Source organism: Brienomyrus brachyistius, chromosome 2, assembly GCF_023856365.1.
Source record: "Brienomyrus brachyistius isolate T26 chromosome 2, BBRACH_0.4, whole genome shotgun sequence".
In the NCBI taxonomy this organism is placed as follows: domain Eukaryota; kingdom Metazoa; phylum Chordata; class Actinopteri; order Osteoglossiformes; family Mormyridae; genus Brienomyrus; species Brienomyrus brachyistius.
Genome location: NC_064534.1, coordinates 49,487,718 through 49,505,969, shown reverse-complemented (window position 1 = coordinate 49,505,969; position 18,252 = coordinate 49,487,718). Strand labels below are relative to the sequence as shown.

The 18,252-nt window shown below is 46.2% G+C and overlaps 1 protein-coding gene and 1 pseudogene across 10 annotated transcripts; both read left to right on the top strand.

Moving 5' to 3' along the window:
- Nucleotides 1-2,290: 2,290 nt before the first annotated feature.
- Nucleotides 2,291-17,925, top strand: LOC125726163 (uncharacterized). Of its 10 annotated transcripts, XR_007388019.1 has the most exons (8): nt 2,291-2,852; nt 10,509-12,826; nt 12,903-12,976; nt 13,148-13,263; nt 13,940-14,065; nt 14,162-14,608; nt 14,704-14,947; nt 16,795-17,925. XR_007388019.1 is itself a non-coding variant. In XM_049002595.1 (2 exons), exons 1-2 carry the CDS (start codon nt 8,971-8,973, stop codon nt 10,888-10,890), a joined length of 882 nt encoding a protein of 293 aa, XP_048858552.1. In that variant the 5' UTR covers nt 7,793-8,970; the 3' UTR covers nt 10,891-13,139. The 10 variants fall into 10 exon arrangements, 1 of the variants encoding a protein (XP_048858552.1); XR_007388031.1 differs by lacking the exon at nt 14,704-14,947 and having other exon boundaries at nt 2,291-2,844; XR_007388055.1 differs by lacking the exons at nt 12,903-12,976; nt 14,704-14,947 and having other exon boundaries at nt 10,509-10,695; nt 12,740-12,826.
- Nucleotides 2,850-6,438, top strand: LOC125726281 (chemerin-like receptor 1; annotated as a pseudogene).
- Nucleotides 17,926-18,252: the final 327 nt, after the last annotated feature.

The window sequence follows — 18,252 nt, the reverse complement described above, 5'->3', positions numbered from 1 at the left end:
TCAAGACGAACTGCTGCAGTTCAAACCGAGCTTCAGAATGGGGAAGAAAGGTGATTTAAGTGACTTTGAACGTGGCATGGTTGTTGGTGCCAGATGGGCTGGTCTGAGTATTGCAAAAACTGCTGATCTTCTGGGATTGTCACGCACAACCATTTCTAGGATTTACAGAGAATGGTCCGAAAAAGGGAAAACATCCAGTGAGTGGCAGTTCTGTGGGCAAAAATGCCTTGTTGATGCCAGAGGTCAGAGAAGAATGGCCAGAGTGGTTCGAGCTGATAGAAAGGCAACAGTAACTCAAATAACCACTCGTTACAACCAAGGTATGCAGAAGAGCGTCTCTGAACGCACAACACGTCGAACCTTGAGGCAGATGGGCTACAGCAGCAGAAGACCACACCGGGTGCCAATCTTGTCAGCAAAGAACAGGAAACTGAGGCTGCAATTTGCACAGGCTCACCGAAATTGGACAATAGAAAATTGGAAAAATGTTGCCTGGTCTGATGAGTCTCGATTTCTGCTGCGACATTTGGACGGTAGGGTCAGAATTTGGCGTCAACAACATGAAAGCATGGATCCATCCTGTCTTGTATCAACGGTTCAGGCTGGTGGTGGTGGTGTAATGGTGTGGGGGACATTTTCGTGGCACACTTTGGGCCCCTTAGTACTAATTCATCATCCTTGAAATGCCACAGCTTACCTGAGTATTGTTGCTGTCCATGTCCATCCCTTTATGACCACAGTGTACCCATCTTCTGATCGAATCATCTCAGACTGGTTTCTTGAACATGACAATGAGTTCACTGTACTCAAATGGCCTCCACAGTCACCAAATCTCAATCCAATAGAGCACCTTTGGGATGTGGTGGAACGGGAGATTCGCATCATGGATGTGCAGCCAACAAATTAAGGCAGGATTAAGGCAGTTCTGAAGGCAAAAGGGGTCCAACCCGGTACTATATATATATATATATATATATATATATATATATATATATATATATATATATATATATATATATATATATATATATATTGGTGTAGCGGCTGGAGGACTAGGGCTATTCAATGTATATCATAGAGCATATGTTTATTATACCCTATAATCCAAAGATATGCTGAGGCTAATTGGAGTTACTAAATTGCCCGTAGGTGTGCATGTGTGAGTGAATGGTGTGTGAGTGTGCCCTGTGATGGGCTGGCCCCCCATCCTCGGTTGTTCCCTGCCTCGTAATTGCTTCCGGGATAGGCTCCGGAGGATATGCGGGTTGAAACATGGATAGGTGGATGTTTATTATATTTCTTGCTGAAAAAATTTGGGTTTATTTTTCAATAGCTTCTAGGCTGTGGGAGCCAGTGATCCAAAACCTGCTGTGTCTCGTGAGTCTCAGGTAGGACTATAATTTACACCTAGTTTTGGATTACTGGCTCCCACAGAATATCACTGGGGTGGACAATCTTATTCTAAAAGGCCATTGTGTATGCAAGCAAACCCAGGTGTGAGGACTCTTCAGCCAACCAGCCCTGTAATTAGGGAGTTGCAGCGAAAACTTGTGTGAACACCGACCTTTTGCGGATAAGACTGCTCACCCCTGGCCTAGAAGCTATTGAACAGAAAAAGCTAATTTCTCCAAAAATAAAAAATTAAAATCATATCAATTATAAAAAGGGTTAAAAACTAATGAATGACATCGCTGTGTCATGTGTGTGTCAAGTAGTTCTACAATCTGCACCAATTTTGGAGTCATTGTTTGTTATTTGAGCAGTAATTCGTTGAAGGTACCCAAATCAGCGGTAAGAGATTATCTGCGAGGCTGTGGAGTCTTTTGCCCACTTTATGTCGTCTAGCGTGAGTGAAACACCGCCGCTAGCTCTGGAGAGTGTGGATCTGAATATCTGTCGAATATCTGTAGAGGGTGTTGTACCAGACACATAATTAAACATCACAATACAACACTACCACAAAAAAAAAAGAATCACACACGCATTATATAGAATTTGTTATTCTGTTTAGTCATTAAAATCACAGCTGGAGAAAACATTGGTTTCAAGGGGAAGTTGGTCTCACAGTGATGTTCATTATTACGTGCGATCTAATGCTGTGCCGAAGGTACTAAAATAGTTTCCAGGCCTGTAGATGGCGCTCCAAGAGTGGTGGGATTGGGAGACGGGTAATGGCCAGACGCAGAATAAAATGCGATGGAAGCCATTTGCTGTGAAAAGTGATGTGTCTCATTATTTTCCCATCACAGTGTGTGTTCTGTACAAATGGTTGTGAATGTTAATGGTAAAAATGTGTTTAAGAGTTTGATAAAGTTTTTGTGATAAACGCATAAATTTAACTTACGTTAATACCGAGTTTTGCACTAAAGTTTTCATGGCGTTAGTGAAGGAGGTTGAACAGGGAGATTAGCTCCGGATACATAAAAATCGCGGGGTTTTGTGCCAGTCGCGAAAAAAAGTATTATTGAAATGCAAACAGTATTAACGCCATTTGAAAAGCTGCATGCATCCTATTGTGCAGTATTAAGTGGATGGTTCACGGTGTTAACTTATAACTTCATCATAACTCACTTATGTCTGTAACGTAAAGCTTGTTAGAGTGCATTAATTGAGAGTTGTTAACCCTTATGTGTGATGGGCAGAATAAAATGCGATGGAAGCCATTTGCTGTGAAAAGTGATGTCTCATTATTTTCCCATCACAGGTATTATTTAGGCTACAGCACTACGCAACCACATGCACGGGCGTGGTGGTTACATATCCAACCGAAAACTGATTTCACCTCGGTTTTTGACAAATGACTAACAGAGATTTTGGATAACATACTAATTTTAGCAACTACAAGTAAGTAGGTAAGTTTCTTTTTTTTGAATTTTTTAATGGAAACAACCGTGTCTGCATTATGCTTGTGATGTAAACATCAAAATGTTGTAAATATATACGTAAACTATATAATGTAGTATGGGTTTGAATGCGTTCTGTTTGATGAATGTTAGATAAATAATTTAACGGGTTTTGGAAGATAATACAGCAAAGTGCAATAGCAGCCCATTATATAACACATCCACGGAAAATGCATGTAACAAAACATCGAAGAACAACTTGCACAGCATTTAAAACATTAAAATTTAACTATAATATAGTTACATATAGCGGCCTTTAAAATACTTATTAATCATAGAAAATAATCCTAAAGGTAATTCTGTAGATGTCATAAATAATGCAGTTTTAACTTTCTTGCAAATCGTGTTATTAAATACGTAAATACTGTATAAGCACAATTAAGTAGTGCTCCGGTAGTGTACAGGTCATATGTTGCATTAACATAACTGTGATTTTTATACAGATGTATAAATATAAATATAAATATTTTGTCTAGTAACCCTGCAGCTTAAAGCTAACAACAGTTAAGTAACCCGTGCTTGGTTTCACTATAAAGAATGTTTCTCATGAAACAGAAGCCAACCGGAAATCCATTTGTTAAATGTTTCATAGAAGAAACTCATTGCGCACGTACTGTGAATAACAACCAGTATCAAGTAGCTGAAAGTGGTTTTTGGTAAGTTTGCATGAATGATCTTACGTTATAATAATACGTTAATGAATAACGCTTGTATTAAGAGAAATATACCTTATACAAGGAGAGACGCCTCAAATTGAAGATTATTCACTGTTTTCATTTTACAAACGGTGTCTGCTCCATGTGCTATGCAGTATACATAAGAACACTCAAAGACTGAATACTTATTACTGTTACATTCTCAGATTTTTCATACATCCTTTCATCCTTCAATTGACATTCATTAAACTGCTTCCAAATATTGTAGTTCACGATATGAAGCCCCATTTAAAAAAGAAGAAGTTACCTTGTTTAACCTTTTTTAAGACGTTTGTTTTACAAATGTGCTAATGGTGATATTTAATCTGTGATGAAATTTGCAAGAATGATGAAATCATTTATTGTTTACCCTTTTTCAGAAATAGAGAAGGTATGGAAACAGGACACAGTTCTTCATATTACTATGCCTTTTACTATGACTATAATGATTCTGCTTCTCCAGAACCAACATTGAACACAGGTGGTGAGGATGGTTTCTGCAGATGGGACTGTGTGGTCCTGGTAGTGGTCAGTATTGTAATTTTTGTCGTTGGTCGTTTGTGGGAATAGCGTAGTTATTTAGATAATAGGTCTGAAGATGAAGAAAACCGTCAACTTGACATGGTATCTCAGCCTGGCGATCTCCGACTTCCTGTTCTGCCTTTTCCTCCCTATAAATATTGCATATATGACCACAGAAAACTGGATCTTTGGACTCCCCATGTGCAAGTTCACATCCTTTGTATTGTTCCTCAACATGTTCAGCAGCATCTTCCTACTGGTCATCATCAGTATTGACCGCTGTGTCTCTGTGATGTTCCCGGTCTGGGCACAGAACAAACGCACAGTGAAGAAGGCATCCATCGTCATCATCCTATCCTGGATTGTCTCCATTGCTCTAAGTTTTCCTTCAACAATTTTCCGGAAAATCACCCAGGTTGGGGAAAAAACAATATGCTACAATAATTATGAGCCACGCTCCAGCCACTTGGCTGTTGTCTTCAGTCGGTTTGCGTGTGGGTTTGTTGTTCCTTTTATAATCATTATCTCTTGCTATTCTGTCATCATCTGGAGAATAAGCAGCAACCAAGTGACTAAGTCCTCCAAACCATTGAAGGTCATGTCTGCTCTGATAGGTGCTTTCTTCATTTGCTGGCTGCCCTATCATATTGTTGTACTGATGCAAATAAACCCTAAATATCAGGAGTGACTTGGTATCTACACGAAGCTGTTTGTTACTCTTGCTACTGCAAAAAGCATCCTAAATCCATTCTTGTATGCATTTATGGGTGAAAACAAATTCTGGCGATCTCTGCTTTCCAAAATTGAAAATGCACTTGGTGAGGAAATGCATGCTACAGACAGATCGGTTTCTGGTTCTAGTGCAGTAGAAGCTTCCAATGCAAAAGTGTCAACACACGTAAAAAATTTATGATTGCAAAAGTGCTATTTTTACTATGCTAACTACAATGGCCTTGTAATGACGTAATGTTTTTCTTAAGCCACTTATGACTAGACTCTAACTGCTGCAATGTTCATTTTAAGATACTTCTCCAAAGACTAAAAATTCAAGTAAATGGATACAAATTTATACAATGCAGATTTGTGCAACCTCTGTGAAATTCAGTACTAAAAGTTCGTTCTAATAAATCCAAACATTTAAAGAATATCCCAGTCTGGATTGTGCTGGGATGGGGAGCTGGGAATTGTATCTGTCTGTCGAGGGAAGGTAGATGCCCACAGCCCCACCTCCAAGCACCACCACTCCATCCTGCTTAGTTAGTTATTGAAATCTCAGAGAAGTCGAGGTGGAGTTGGTATGGGAAGTCGTGTAAGATGAAACCAGACCAAAACGGTTTGTCCTTTAAGTTTGCTTAATACCCTAGGTGGTCTTTAATGAAATTACACTAAAAAAACACATATACCAATAACTGCCTGAAAGAAATCTGCAAAATTTATCATACATTCTGTGTATTTTTTGTACATGGATACTATGCTTTGAGGCAGTGCTTATCCTTTAACTTGATCATTTTAAAGAGCACAATACATATTAGTTTTCTGTAATGATCATTTTTAAACTGAACAATTTTTAAGTAACTTTTGTACCTGTCACGCCCAGCTCGTACGACCCTCGTGTGTGCCACGCCCCCCTGATTATCCACGTGTGCTTCCCTGATTGTACCCAGCTGTACCCTGTTGTCTGGTCTATTTCAGTCCCCGTCTTGCCTCAGTTCAGTGTCTGTCATTGATGTTAATCAGTGTCTGATGCTTCCTGCACCCTGTTGGGAGAATAAATCCCTGTTCTTCCCATACCTTGCCTGTTTCCTGCCCGTGCGATCAGCTCGTGTGCATTACCCACACAACCGGATCATAACAGTAATCCATTTATGTAGGGGCAGACTGGCAACAAAAATCACCCCGGAAATATGCTGTGAAGCAGTCCCAATTTGTTAATTTACTGTTGATCGAAGGGGGGTGTCCCACTTCGTACTGTTTGCCACCAACTGGGGGTGTATGAGCCCTGATTAAACTGGCCTACCAGGAAATTTTACGAACTGTGTGTGTCACACTCTGCATTTCTGTTCCCTCACTCCAGCTGCCTCTCATCTACTCCCTCCTTAATGGTGTATAAAATGCCTCCCTGTATTGAGCTCCGCAGTCCAGTCATTGACGTTGCATGAAGTCATTGCGGTCATTACTTGCTTGTGCTCCTGAGTATGTTCTGTGCCTTGTGTTCCTGCCTGATCCTCATCTCCCTGTTTTGACTCCTTGTGGTCTGTTTGATCTCCCAGATCCGTGTTGTAGTTTCTTTTAATAAAGCCTCTTTTGATTTCCCCTGACGCCTGACTTTGCATCTGTCCTTGCCCTCAATGTGATAGTGTGCATATTTTAACAGTTCATATATATGTTCCTCACACACAATCTAAACTGTCTTGCTTTATGGACCTGACACTGAAAGTGATGTCCCTAACAATCTTACCATATAGGCCTGTGGATTTATTATTATTTTTTTACTCATAGCCATGTTATAGAGTATAAGGATTCAGATCAGATGGGGAGTTTGTTACAACGTATTATGTAATAACTCGAAAAAGTGTCAAAGAAAACACCCATCTTGTTTATTACATAATGCATAGTATTACATTTCAGTCATTAAAAAGTACAACTGCTGTAATCATTTATGACAAAATGCAGGGAAATGTAATACATATTTACTTTGTTGGTTACATTTTAAGATTGGAGTCAACAGCATATTTCCAGTCTTATCCAGCAAATTCTTATTAGTCAGATCATAATTTATGTAATTGTAGGTTTTCTTAGTAGTAATATTTTTAATTATATTTCATGACATTAATTTTCCATCCATCCATCCATTTTCCAAACCGCTTATCCTACTGGGTCGCGGGGAAGCAATGGGCACAAGGCAGGGAACAACCCAGGATGGGGGGCCAGCCCATCGTAGGGCACACTCACACACCAGTCACTCACACACGTATTCCGACGCATTCGTGGGGGCAACCCCACGACGACATGGGAAGAACATGCAAACTCCACACACATGTGACCCAGGCAGAGACTCGAACCTGGGTCCCAGAGGTGTGAGGCAACAGTGCTAACCACTGCACCACCATGCCGCCCCCTATAGGGAATGTATTTAACTTTTTTTTTTGCAACAAGGCCTGGACCCCACCCCTGATCCCACTCATAACTGAGGCTCCATCGTAGCATTGACTAATAATTTGGTCTGCACTGTAACTTGAGTCAGAAAGATGATTTATTATTTGGGATGTAATAAATTCTGCATCCAGGTGACACAGATTAAGAATGCAGGCGACCGACAAGGAGTCGGCAGCGGGACCGAGGCGATCAGGTGTTCCTCAGGAATTCCATCACTCACAAACTAAATTATAACTGAAAGAGTTTCCACATTGCATCTGTCTCTAGTTGAATTACTTTTAATGCCAAACCCTGTATGATCTGTGTTACGCTTCGCCGGTTGTGCGAGTAAGGCACACGGGCAGGAAGCAGGCAGGAGGCGAAATCGGGGTAAGTGGGAGTTTAATTGCAGCTACGGACGGGACAGGATCATACAACCAAACTAACATCAATGACAGACAATGAACTGAGGCAAGACGGGGACTGAAATAGACAAGACAACAGGGTACAGCTGGGAACAATCAGGGAAGCACACGCGGATAATCGGGGGGCGTGACACACGAGGATCGTACGAGCTGGGTGTGACAGAACCCCCCCCCCCAAAAGGCGCGCATTCCGGGCGTGTCTCAGGGGAGGTGACGGAAGAGACGGGAACTGGAAAACAAGAACAAAACCATTAATGGGGCACAGGGAACAGGACTGAAACACAGAACTGGCACAGAGACAGGAAGTAGGACAGGACCTGACATAGGACAGGGAAGGCGGACAAACAGATCAGGAAAGGGGACACGGAGGGAACAGGCGGGACAAAAGGGCCGGTGAACGAAGGGAACACCGGGGGATGAGGAGCAGAAACAGTAGGAACAAAGAGAGGGGAGCAAACAAAGGAGGGATACAGGCAGGAGACCAGGGGGAGAAGGAGGGGGAATAAAGGAGAGCCCGAAGGAGCCCTAGCGAGTGGCGGGTGGCAGCCGGAGGGGCCGCAGGCAGCTGGGAGGCCAGAGCTGGAAGGGACCTTGGAGGGGCTGAGGAGTCAGGGCGAGGGACAGGAGAAGGGGCCGAGGAGGGAGTTGGAGGGAGAGCTAGGGAAGTGGACAAGGGAGCTGACGGGGGCACCGGGGAGGGCAAGGAGAGGGGAGGGAGCCGCAGCAGGCGGCGACGTCTTCCGACGTGCTGGAGTGGGGGAAACCATAGGCGACCGAGGAGCCGCAACAGGGGAGCCTGTAGGCGACCGACAAGGAGTCGGCAGCGGGACCGAGGCAGGGTGACGAGGCCTCGTAGGGGGACCCGCAGGCGACAACCGACCCGAGGGCCCAGGACCCGCAGGCGCTCTCTGAGCCCCAGCACAGGCGAGGGAGGGCGAGCCAGGGGGCAGGGTGGGAGGGACCCCAACCCTACATCTGTGTCCTCTCCCCTTTTTGGACACAGACAGCAGGACCCTTGGCCGAGGTCAAGCTCGCCGGGGCGAGGGCAGAGGAGTCCCAAGGTGTATCCCCGAGGGCTCCCATTTTAGCTATTTTACCTCCAAGGAGGGAGGAGCGGTGGTGGGGTCATCTGGGACCTCCTCGGGGACTGGAGCAGGGTCATGGGTTGGAGCTGGAGGAACTGAAGTGGGGGCATGGACAGGAGTCTCGGGGTTCACAGTCACTAGTAGAGGCGGAGGGAGCGCCTCGGGCGTGGGTGCGGGAGCTGCAGGCAGAGGGAGCGCCTCGGGCATGGGCGCGGGAGCTACAGGCAGAGGAAGCGCCTTGGGCGTGGGCGCGGGAGCTGCAGGCAGAGGGAGCGCCTCGGGCGTGGGCGCCGCAGACAGAGGAAGTGCCTCAGGCGTTGGAGCCGCAGGCAGAGGTGGCTGCTCGGGCTGCGCAGGAGCCGCAGGCAGCGGAGGCGGCTGCTTGGGCATGGGCGCAGCTCTCCTTAGCAGGAGCAGCCCCCTCAGGTTCTCCGCTATCTTCTCCATAAGGAGAGGTGGGACAGAACGCGGCAAAGTCATGCCGCAGCTGTGCGGTGAGCTGTTCCACCTCGGGGCTGCCCGGAGTGGCCGGTTCATCCATCACCCTCCAGTACAGTCCCTGGAGGGTGAAGAATTTGGTGGCGAGGGCAGCGGGAGTAGCCGGGACCTCCTGCTGGGGTGCAGCAGCTGCAGCAGGCAGAGGCAAAGGGAGCATCTCGGACAGGGCGACTGCAGCAGGTGGCGGGACTGGCAGGTCCTGTGCAGGTGAGACGGGCGTGCCATAGCCATATCTGCCGGAGCTTGCACATTGCACTTCATATTGCACTCACCTAACTGTTAGCACTGCCTATAGTCTCCCCTACTTTGACTAATTGCACATTTTATTTCCCCTACTCCTCCTGGGGGGTGCTGCCTGGAGACCTCAATCTATCAAGATGTGCAGCACACCCTGGTACATGTGACGTCGCCACTACCAGTGACGTCCCTGCATCCAGCTCGCCGTTCTGCCTGTGTCATCTTCCATGTATGACCTGCTGCCTTACCTCTGGTTGCCTGGCGATTGGAAGGAGAGTCGGCACCGGCTTGTCATCACCTCCCTGCTCCCCGATTATTTCTCAAATCTTATGATTTGGACAGTGTGACTTGGCACTTAACCATCTCTTCTATTTGACTCTCCCTGCCGGCCCCTGGAGGATGGGCTCCCCCTTTGAGTATGGTCCCTCCCAAGGTTTCTTCCTTCTTGGGAATTTTTCCTTGCCACTGTCGCCTATGGCTTACTCACTGGAGGCTTTGGGTGTGGATGCTGTAAAGCGCTTTGAGACGATGTAATGTTGTGATAATGCGCTATACAAAAATAAATTTGTTGTTGTATTCCACATTGGGTCTGTCAAAAACAAAAGCCAAATTGTTGGGTCTGAATTGTTGCAGGAATGGTGTTTACTGTCACCAGATACGAAAATTTCAGCCGATTATTGTTGGACACTGATGCATGATGCACCTGACGTTTGATACAAATGAAAATCAAGAGCAAAACACTTCTAATTATGTTAAACTTAATATCATATGAGAAACATAATGTCACACCTGATTGTCCGATCCTTCCATGTGCCACGCCCCCCTCGTTAATTTCATGTGAAATCCTGATGTTACCAGCTGTTTCTTGTTTCATTTAGTCCTGTTTATTTAAGTCCACATCAGAGTATGTATCCCCAGTTCCATCACTGAAGTCTTTTGCTTTTTGTACCTCGTTCTGCTTGTTCTACGGAATAAACCCTTCATTCCCGACTCTCCATTTCCTGACAGAATAACAGAGCTCCAAAGGAAGACGTCTACGCTGACCGAGGCAGACTACCACAGTCTAGTTGAGGAGCCGATTTATTGGCTGCAACAGCCCGAGGTCCAAGAAGACTCCGCGGCTTGTACCCTGGCTGCACACAGGGGATCTCCTGGGGAGTATTTCCCTGCCAAATACCCCTTCTTCGCCGAAGAGGTACGTTTAAACCTGCAGCAGCTCAGGAATGGGGTAGCAGAGGCGATGATGCGGAGGGTGGCCCAAGACAGAGGAATACCCCCTGGTCTCCTGCTGGAGCTCACAGAGGTGTCCCGACTTCATTGCAAGAAGCGGAGGAAAAGAAGAAGAAGCGGAAAAGCCGGAGATGTCAGAAGACACCGGAGGTCTTCTTAGGGGCCGTCTCCATCTCTGCTGTCTGCCCTGCTATGTGTCGGGAGGAGCCCCTCCTGATTCTGAGTCCGGCAGTGTTCGCGCCCGATGCTGCCATTGTTTCCCTGTAGCCACCAGATACTCGCATGCCTGCGGCCCCCACCATTTGGTTGACACATGAGCGTGCGCCTGACGCCGCTGCTATGCTACCAGCATCGGCAGCTCACCCCATCTGGGGTACATACCTGGTTCTTAAAGGGGTCAGGTCAGTTGGGGATGCTATACCACAGGTCCCCAAGGTTCTTAAAGGGGCAACGCCGATTACTGAGGCACAAATCCTGCGGTTCCTGTACCAGAGGATGATGCTCCACCCCCCGTGGTTCCTGTGTTGGCGGATGATACTCCACCCCCCACGGATCCTGTGACTCCTGTTCTGCCCTCTGAGGTTCCAGTTTTCATGGTTCCTGCTCTTCCCCCCGAGGTTTCAGTTCCCCCGGCTCCTGTTCCTGAAGAGGACCCTGCCCCAGCTCCTGATCTCCCGGACTCTGCTCCCTTGTCCCCAACTGTCGGACCATCGTGCCTCCTCCCTTAGTAGAAATGGAGGAAAAGCTTGAATGGGACCCCTTGGGATTACCCTGACATCCCCAGTGACTTCTACTCCACTTCCACCCCAACATGGCAGATCCTGGCAGGGTCCCCACCTTTTGGTCTCCTGGAAAGGGAGAGGATACCTGAGCTGGGATCGTGTCCTGTCCTGCCCCCTGGCTTGCCCTTGGTCTCTTGGGCTGTGGCTCAAGGGGCGCCTGCAGGTCCTCCGGCTCCTGCTCGGCTGTCGCCTGTGGTTCCCCGGGCTCCTGCTCGGCGGTTGCCTGCGGGTTCCTCTCCGATGCCTCGTCAGTCACCTTCGGCCCTGGCTCCGACACCTCGTCATCACCTGTGGATCCCCCACTTCGACTTATCGGTCGCCTGTGGGCCCTCCCACTCTGGCTCATTGGTGGATGGCGCCTTCGGCAGCTGTGGCTGCACCATCGTCTGCCGCAGCTTCCCCTCCCTCCTTGCCTTCACTGAGGTCCCCTTCACCATCCTCTGGTGCCCCCTCCGACTTCCTCTTTGCCTCCATTGCCTGTCCCTCCATCTGCCTCCTCGCCCCCTGCGAGGTCCCCTCCTGCTCCTATCTTGCCCCCCACCAAGGGTCCCTCCGGCTCCGGCCTCGAAGTCACCTGCTGCCTCTATGACTTCCACCTCTCGCCCGCTGGGGTTCCCTCGGGCTCCCAGTTTCCTCCCGTCCTCTACCTTCCTGCCTCCAGGTTTTTTGCCCCCTGTGTCTGCTCCTCATCCTTCTGTTTCGCCTTCATTCACTCTTGGTCCCTTCGTTCCTTCCGCTGGTGTTCCCCCAGTGTCTCCTTTCTTGGTGCCCCTGTGCCTTCCCTGTGATTTGTCAGTGGTTGTCCAGCTTTGTTTGCTTTGTTTTCCAGGTCCTGTGTCCCCGGTCTCATTCCTTCGCTCCCCTTAAGGGTGCCTGGTGTACATGCCTTTGGGTGGGAGGGTTCTGTCATGCCCGATCCTTCCACTGACCGTAGTCAGTATCCAACAGCTCTAACAGACCTCTCTACCTTCCAAGGTCTCCAAAAGGACTTAGACTCTGTAGCCTGAGTATCTGTTACCCTAAAGTCTCTCCGTACCAAGGATGGCTGGCATAATGTGTCATAACTCAGTACAACAGGCTGCTGTCTCAGTCTCTGTGGTTGTCGTCTTACCCACTGTGGCAAGTCTTTCTGTAGCTCAGAAGTATCAGCCTCCTCACTCTCCTGACTGAATGAAGTGCAGGTCATTGAAACTGTAGTGGCAAATCCTTTTCTGGCTGATCCCGTAGATCCTGCTTGGGCCAAAAGGACTCAGCAAGTCGATACAATAATGATTTCTGCTGCAAATCTTCCCTGCTGGTGTCTTGATGTCACTGGTAAGTGACCCTCATACTTCTCCTCAGAGTTGCTGTCTGAATCGGCTGATGCTATTTTCTCTATTTACTCATTTAGTCCCACTGTATCCTTAAGAGGTATGACACAGCTGTTCATTGATCGATGAGTCAAGTCTACTTGTCCCTCCAGAGGTAAATGTTCACAGGGCAGAAGGAGGTTACTGTACTATGTATGACTCAACTCCTTCCTTTACTATTTTCTGGACTTACTACCTAGACCGTACAGTGGTCATCTTTCCGGTCTTTGACTCAGTAAGTTTTGATCCTCCCAGTATGACTGAATCTTCCCCGTCCCTCCTCTAGGGATAACATTACAGATGAGGACTGTCATGGACCTGAAGGTCTCCTCTGTGCACCTTCTTCTTGTATTATGTTTTTCCCCGAGCTGAGCTTTTATTAGCTACCTTGGATGCAATGCGGTATGTATCATCTATTCTCCTTTTCCAGTTAGCCACATAGCTTTGGTAAGAATCATGTGTCCCTTCCCTTGTTGAATTGAATTGGTAGGTGAGGTGATCTCCTGAAAAGGAGGAAATAGGGCGAGTAGCCTGTCGCTTCATTTCATGTGCAGTTGTAGGTGTGGAGCATTTTAGCTGCATTCTCTCCATCTACAAGGGTCCGCAGCATGGCCAACAGGGTCCAGTTAAAATGGTCCATTCCCTTGTGGGTGGTAGGGTGTTGTGAGGGATCCATGGATGCCTGAGAGACCTTTCAATCTTAAAAGTAATTTGTTTTCAAATTCTTTGACCATATCATGATGCAGCCTGCTTGGGAATGCAAATTTGAGCACGTAGTTATTAAAATTTTTATCAGTCATTGTTTTTGCAGACTTTCTAGTGGCATTTGCCTGCGCAAACCTAGAGTAATGTTCCTTAACTACTCAGATGTTCTCATGTCCTTGCTTTTCCAGTCTATGGATACCATTTCAAAAGGGTAGGTGGTATGAATTGCCCTCATTGGGGCTTGAGGCTGTTTGCTGGGCTTCTTTTTCTTCAGGCATTCACATACATTCCTGACAAAGTGTTCATCGTCCTTCTGCATTTGCGGCCAGTAGACCCTTTCCCTAATAAGACTGAGCATTCTTTCATCCCCCAGATGGCCCATGTCCTGGTATAGCTCTTTGAAAACCAAGGGGTGGTAAATTCTGGGTAGGAGCAGCTACTCTCTGATGGAGATCTTCTGCATCTTTGTCCATGAAGATTCTCAACAACTTTTTTAACAGTAAGGGGATGCTTGGCCTTCAGCACCAAATTCTTTGGCTGCTTATTCTCTTGTTTGTACCACAGACCCTGCTAATGACACTGTCTTCCTCCTAAGCTTTGCAGATCTGTGCAGGTGTGAATGATTGGCCACACCTTCAATCAAGGGACTTATGACATCCTGGCATCTCTCCTCGGTGCTCTTTAACATGTAGCTCTCCAATACATTAATCCAATACTACACTATTTGTACCCCAAGGAATGTTCTAGGAATGTTTACTGAACATTATAATTAAAGAACCAGCGGTACCCAAGGATTCTCTGAAGAGACACAGTACCGAAGGAGGCCAGTCTTCGTCTCAGTTCACTGGATAGTGTCCATGTCTCACAGCCATACAGCAAGACAGGGAGCACTGGGACTCTAAAGTCTTGGACCTTCATCCTCTTACAAAGATATCGGGAGCCACATACCCTTTTCCAGTGACCTTATAACCTCCCCTGCTCTCCCAATCTGTCTACTGACTACAAAGGAAGGGTCACCAAAGACACGGTTGTCGCTGCCAAGGTAAGTAAATCTCTTGACCATGTCAACAATCCCCCCCCAGACAGATACACTACTGATGGTCAGTAAATTTTTCTTCACCAACGGACGCACCACAGGTGCTGGACCCCACGGCCCTGCCCAACACCCAGTACATCCAAGCATTGAACAGAGTAGGAGCAAGAACACACCCCTGGCGAACCCCAGAATAGTTTTATAATGTCACGCACACTGGTCAGGCAATCACCATGAGGACCCAGAAGTAGGTGATCACCCAGAAGATAAATAGAGGAACATTTCATTCACTCGCCGCTCAGTCATTGTGAAATGATCCTAGCCCTTTCTACCTCCATCGCCGGTACTGTGAGTACTCCAGTTTTTGGTTTTGTTTCTCTGATTGTGTGTGCGTTTAGAACGCGAATTCTGGTGGGAATCTCTACTCTTTATTTAAAGAGCGTTCTTATAATAATCGCATGGTTATTCTACCTCTTCACGTGAACTTCGCATCTGGGCTACCATCCACGCTACACAGGCTATCCGCTGACGCCAGTCTTTTCCCGTATTTTCTGCCCGAAATTCTGCCATATAATAGTGTTATAAAATAATATATTAATTACATGACAATGTTTTTCAACATTAACTACATTAAAAAGATGTTCAGGTAATAATACTGTTATACTAATATTAACAGAACCTTTGTTAAAATGTAAAACATGGAAATTAACTTTGAGAGGACCTTTATATACAGTAACATTGGCTAAAGTTCTGGGAACATTCCCTGTTAGCTGGGTATTTCTCTGTTTGAACACCTCAAAATCCTATCCTGTGGTTATATTTACTAAACTTGACAAAAGTCTATCTATACTGAACAAAAATATAAACGCAACACTCTTGTTTCTGCTCCCATTTTTCATGAGATGGACTTAAAGACCTACAATTCATTCCAGATACACAATATTACCATTTCTCTCAAACATTTCTCACAAATCAGTCTAAATGTGTGATAGTGAGCACTTCTGCTTTGCTGAGATAATCCATCCCACCTCACAGGTGTGCCACATCAAGATGCTGATCTGACATCATGGGTAGTGCACAGGTGTACCTTATACTGCCCACAATAAAAGGCCACCCTGGAATGTGCAGTTTTTTGCTTTATTGGGGGTCTGGGGACTCAGAACCGGTCAGTATCTGGTGTGACCACCATTTGCCTCATGCAATGCAACACATCTTCTTCGCATAGAGTTTATCAGATTGTCAATTGTGGCCTGTGGAATGTTGGTCCACTCCTCTTCAATGGCTGTGCGAAGTTGTTGGATATTAGTGGGAACTGGTACACGCTGTCGTATACGCCGGTCAAGCACATCCCAAACATGCTCAACGGGTGACATGTCCGGTGAGTATGCTGGCCATGCAAGAACTGGGACATTTTCAGCTTCCAAGAACTGTGTACAGATCCTTGCAACATGGGGCCGTGCATTATCTGTCTGAGTGGCTGGTCTCAGACGATCTTGGAGGTGAACCTGCTGGATGTGGAGGTCCTGGGCTGGTGTGGTTACACGTGGTCTGCGGTTGTGAGGCCGGTTGGATGTACTGCCATATTCTCTGAAACGCCTTTGGAGACGGCTTATGGTTGAGAAATGAACATTCAATGCACGAGCAACAGATCTGGTTGACATTCCTGCTGTCAGCATGCCAATTGCACGCTCCCTCAATGCTTGTGGCATCTGTGGCATTTTGCTGTGAGACAAAACTGCACATTCCAGGGTGGCCTTTTATTGTGGGCAGTATAAGGTACACCTGTGCACTACCCATGATGTCAGATCAGCATCTTGATGTGGCACACCTGTGAGGTGGGATGGATTATCTCAGCAAAGCAGAAGTGCTCACTATCACACATTTAGACTGATTTGTGAGAAATGTTTGAGAGAAATGGTAATATTGTGTATCTGGAATGAATTGTAGATCTTTAAGTCCATCTCATGAAAAATGGGAGCAAAAACAAAAGTGTTGCGTTTATATTTTTGTTCAGTGTATTTTTCTGCAACTCTACCACATAACATAAACACCAAGGCAATGAACACTAAAGTGCAAAAAATGAGTTGAAGCAGTAAGCTCTTTTGCAAGTGCACAAGTGGAGTCTTGTTGAAAGTGATGTAATTTATTTACCGTAATTCATTGGTTTTTTATTGCATTCTTTTCATTTTTTTCAGGTGCCTTGTGCCGCCCCAACAAGATGCCTCCCTGGGCGCCAGTCAATGTGGCCAATACCTAAATCCACCAATAAGCCTAATACCACACTATTTGTCCCCCCTTAAGTAAAGTGTTATCCGCACCACTAGATCATCAGCACATATCTTCCACAGCTCCAAATGATTTACCTCTCCCACTGCCAGCAGAGGGCTGAGTCAGTCATCAAGGATGCCAGGCACTCAGCTCATGCCTCTGCTCATTCCTGCCCTCTGGAAAATGCTACCAGTGCATCACCACCCATACCACCTGCTTCAGACTGTTTCTTTTCCGAATCCATCAAACTGCTAAACTGGTGACCCCTATTGCATTATGTTGCCATTGTTAAAATTCCACCTGCACTTTATCTGCACCTTGTCATTATCTTGTCTTGTTTGTCTTGCTCCCCAATGCCCTACCCTGCAACTGTAGCATAAGAATTTTACTGTGTTCTTTGAACACATAAAAGACAAAACATAGTTCTTTTCTAAATCATAGTGCTTTCCAGAATGCTTTTGAATTTTCTTAATTTTTGGCCATGGAAACAGATAATGGGAGCTGAAACACAACACTGTAGCACAATCCTGGGAGTTTTCCTGCTTACTCATGTTGAGTGAGTCAGGGTGTCACATTTTAGAGAGAAGGAAGGATTGGCAGATAGATATCCATTACATTACACTGAATTACTTATTGGCAAAGACTTTTATTCAGAGTGACATCATCTCACTTTCCATAGTGACCCTTCTTAGCTTCCTGCTTTCTTTCCCTATTTGATTAACATGCCTAACTGCAGCTCTGTAAAAAATATACACCTACACTATAAAAATCCCACGTAAGACTGCTATGCTTTTCACAAGCTGTACAATAAAGGTTTTGCTGAAGATAAATAGACGACCTCAAGACTCCTACCCAGCTGTCATGCCCTGCTTGTCCGATCCTCCCGTGTGCCACACCCCCTCTACCCCATGTGGATTCCCCGTGTTCACCAGCTGTTTCTTGTTGTTATTAGTCCAGTGTATTTAAGTCTGCATTTAAGTATGTTTCCCCAATCCGGTCATTAACGTTGCATGTTGTTTTGAGTGTATTAGCCCACAATAAATCCCATTTCACTCGTTTCCACGGCTTCCTTCGCTTGCTTCTCTGTGCCGTATGTGACAGAATGACCGGACTCCATACAAAATACACCTTGCCTGAATGAGGTGGAATACCTCAATGAAATTTTACTGGCTTGATCAGCCCGAGGTAACGGACGACCCCGTGGTTCCAGCACTTGCCTACAGAAGCAGGGACATCTTGGAAACAATGCACCTGTCCGAAAACCTGCGACGGCTCAGAAGTGGGGTGGCTGAGGTGAATATGCGGCAGATAGCCCTAGACAGTGGACTCACCTGTGGTCTGCTGTCTGAGCTGCCTGAAGTGCCCGAGACAGCAGGGAGAAAGAA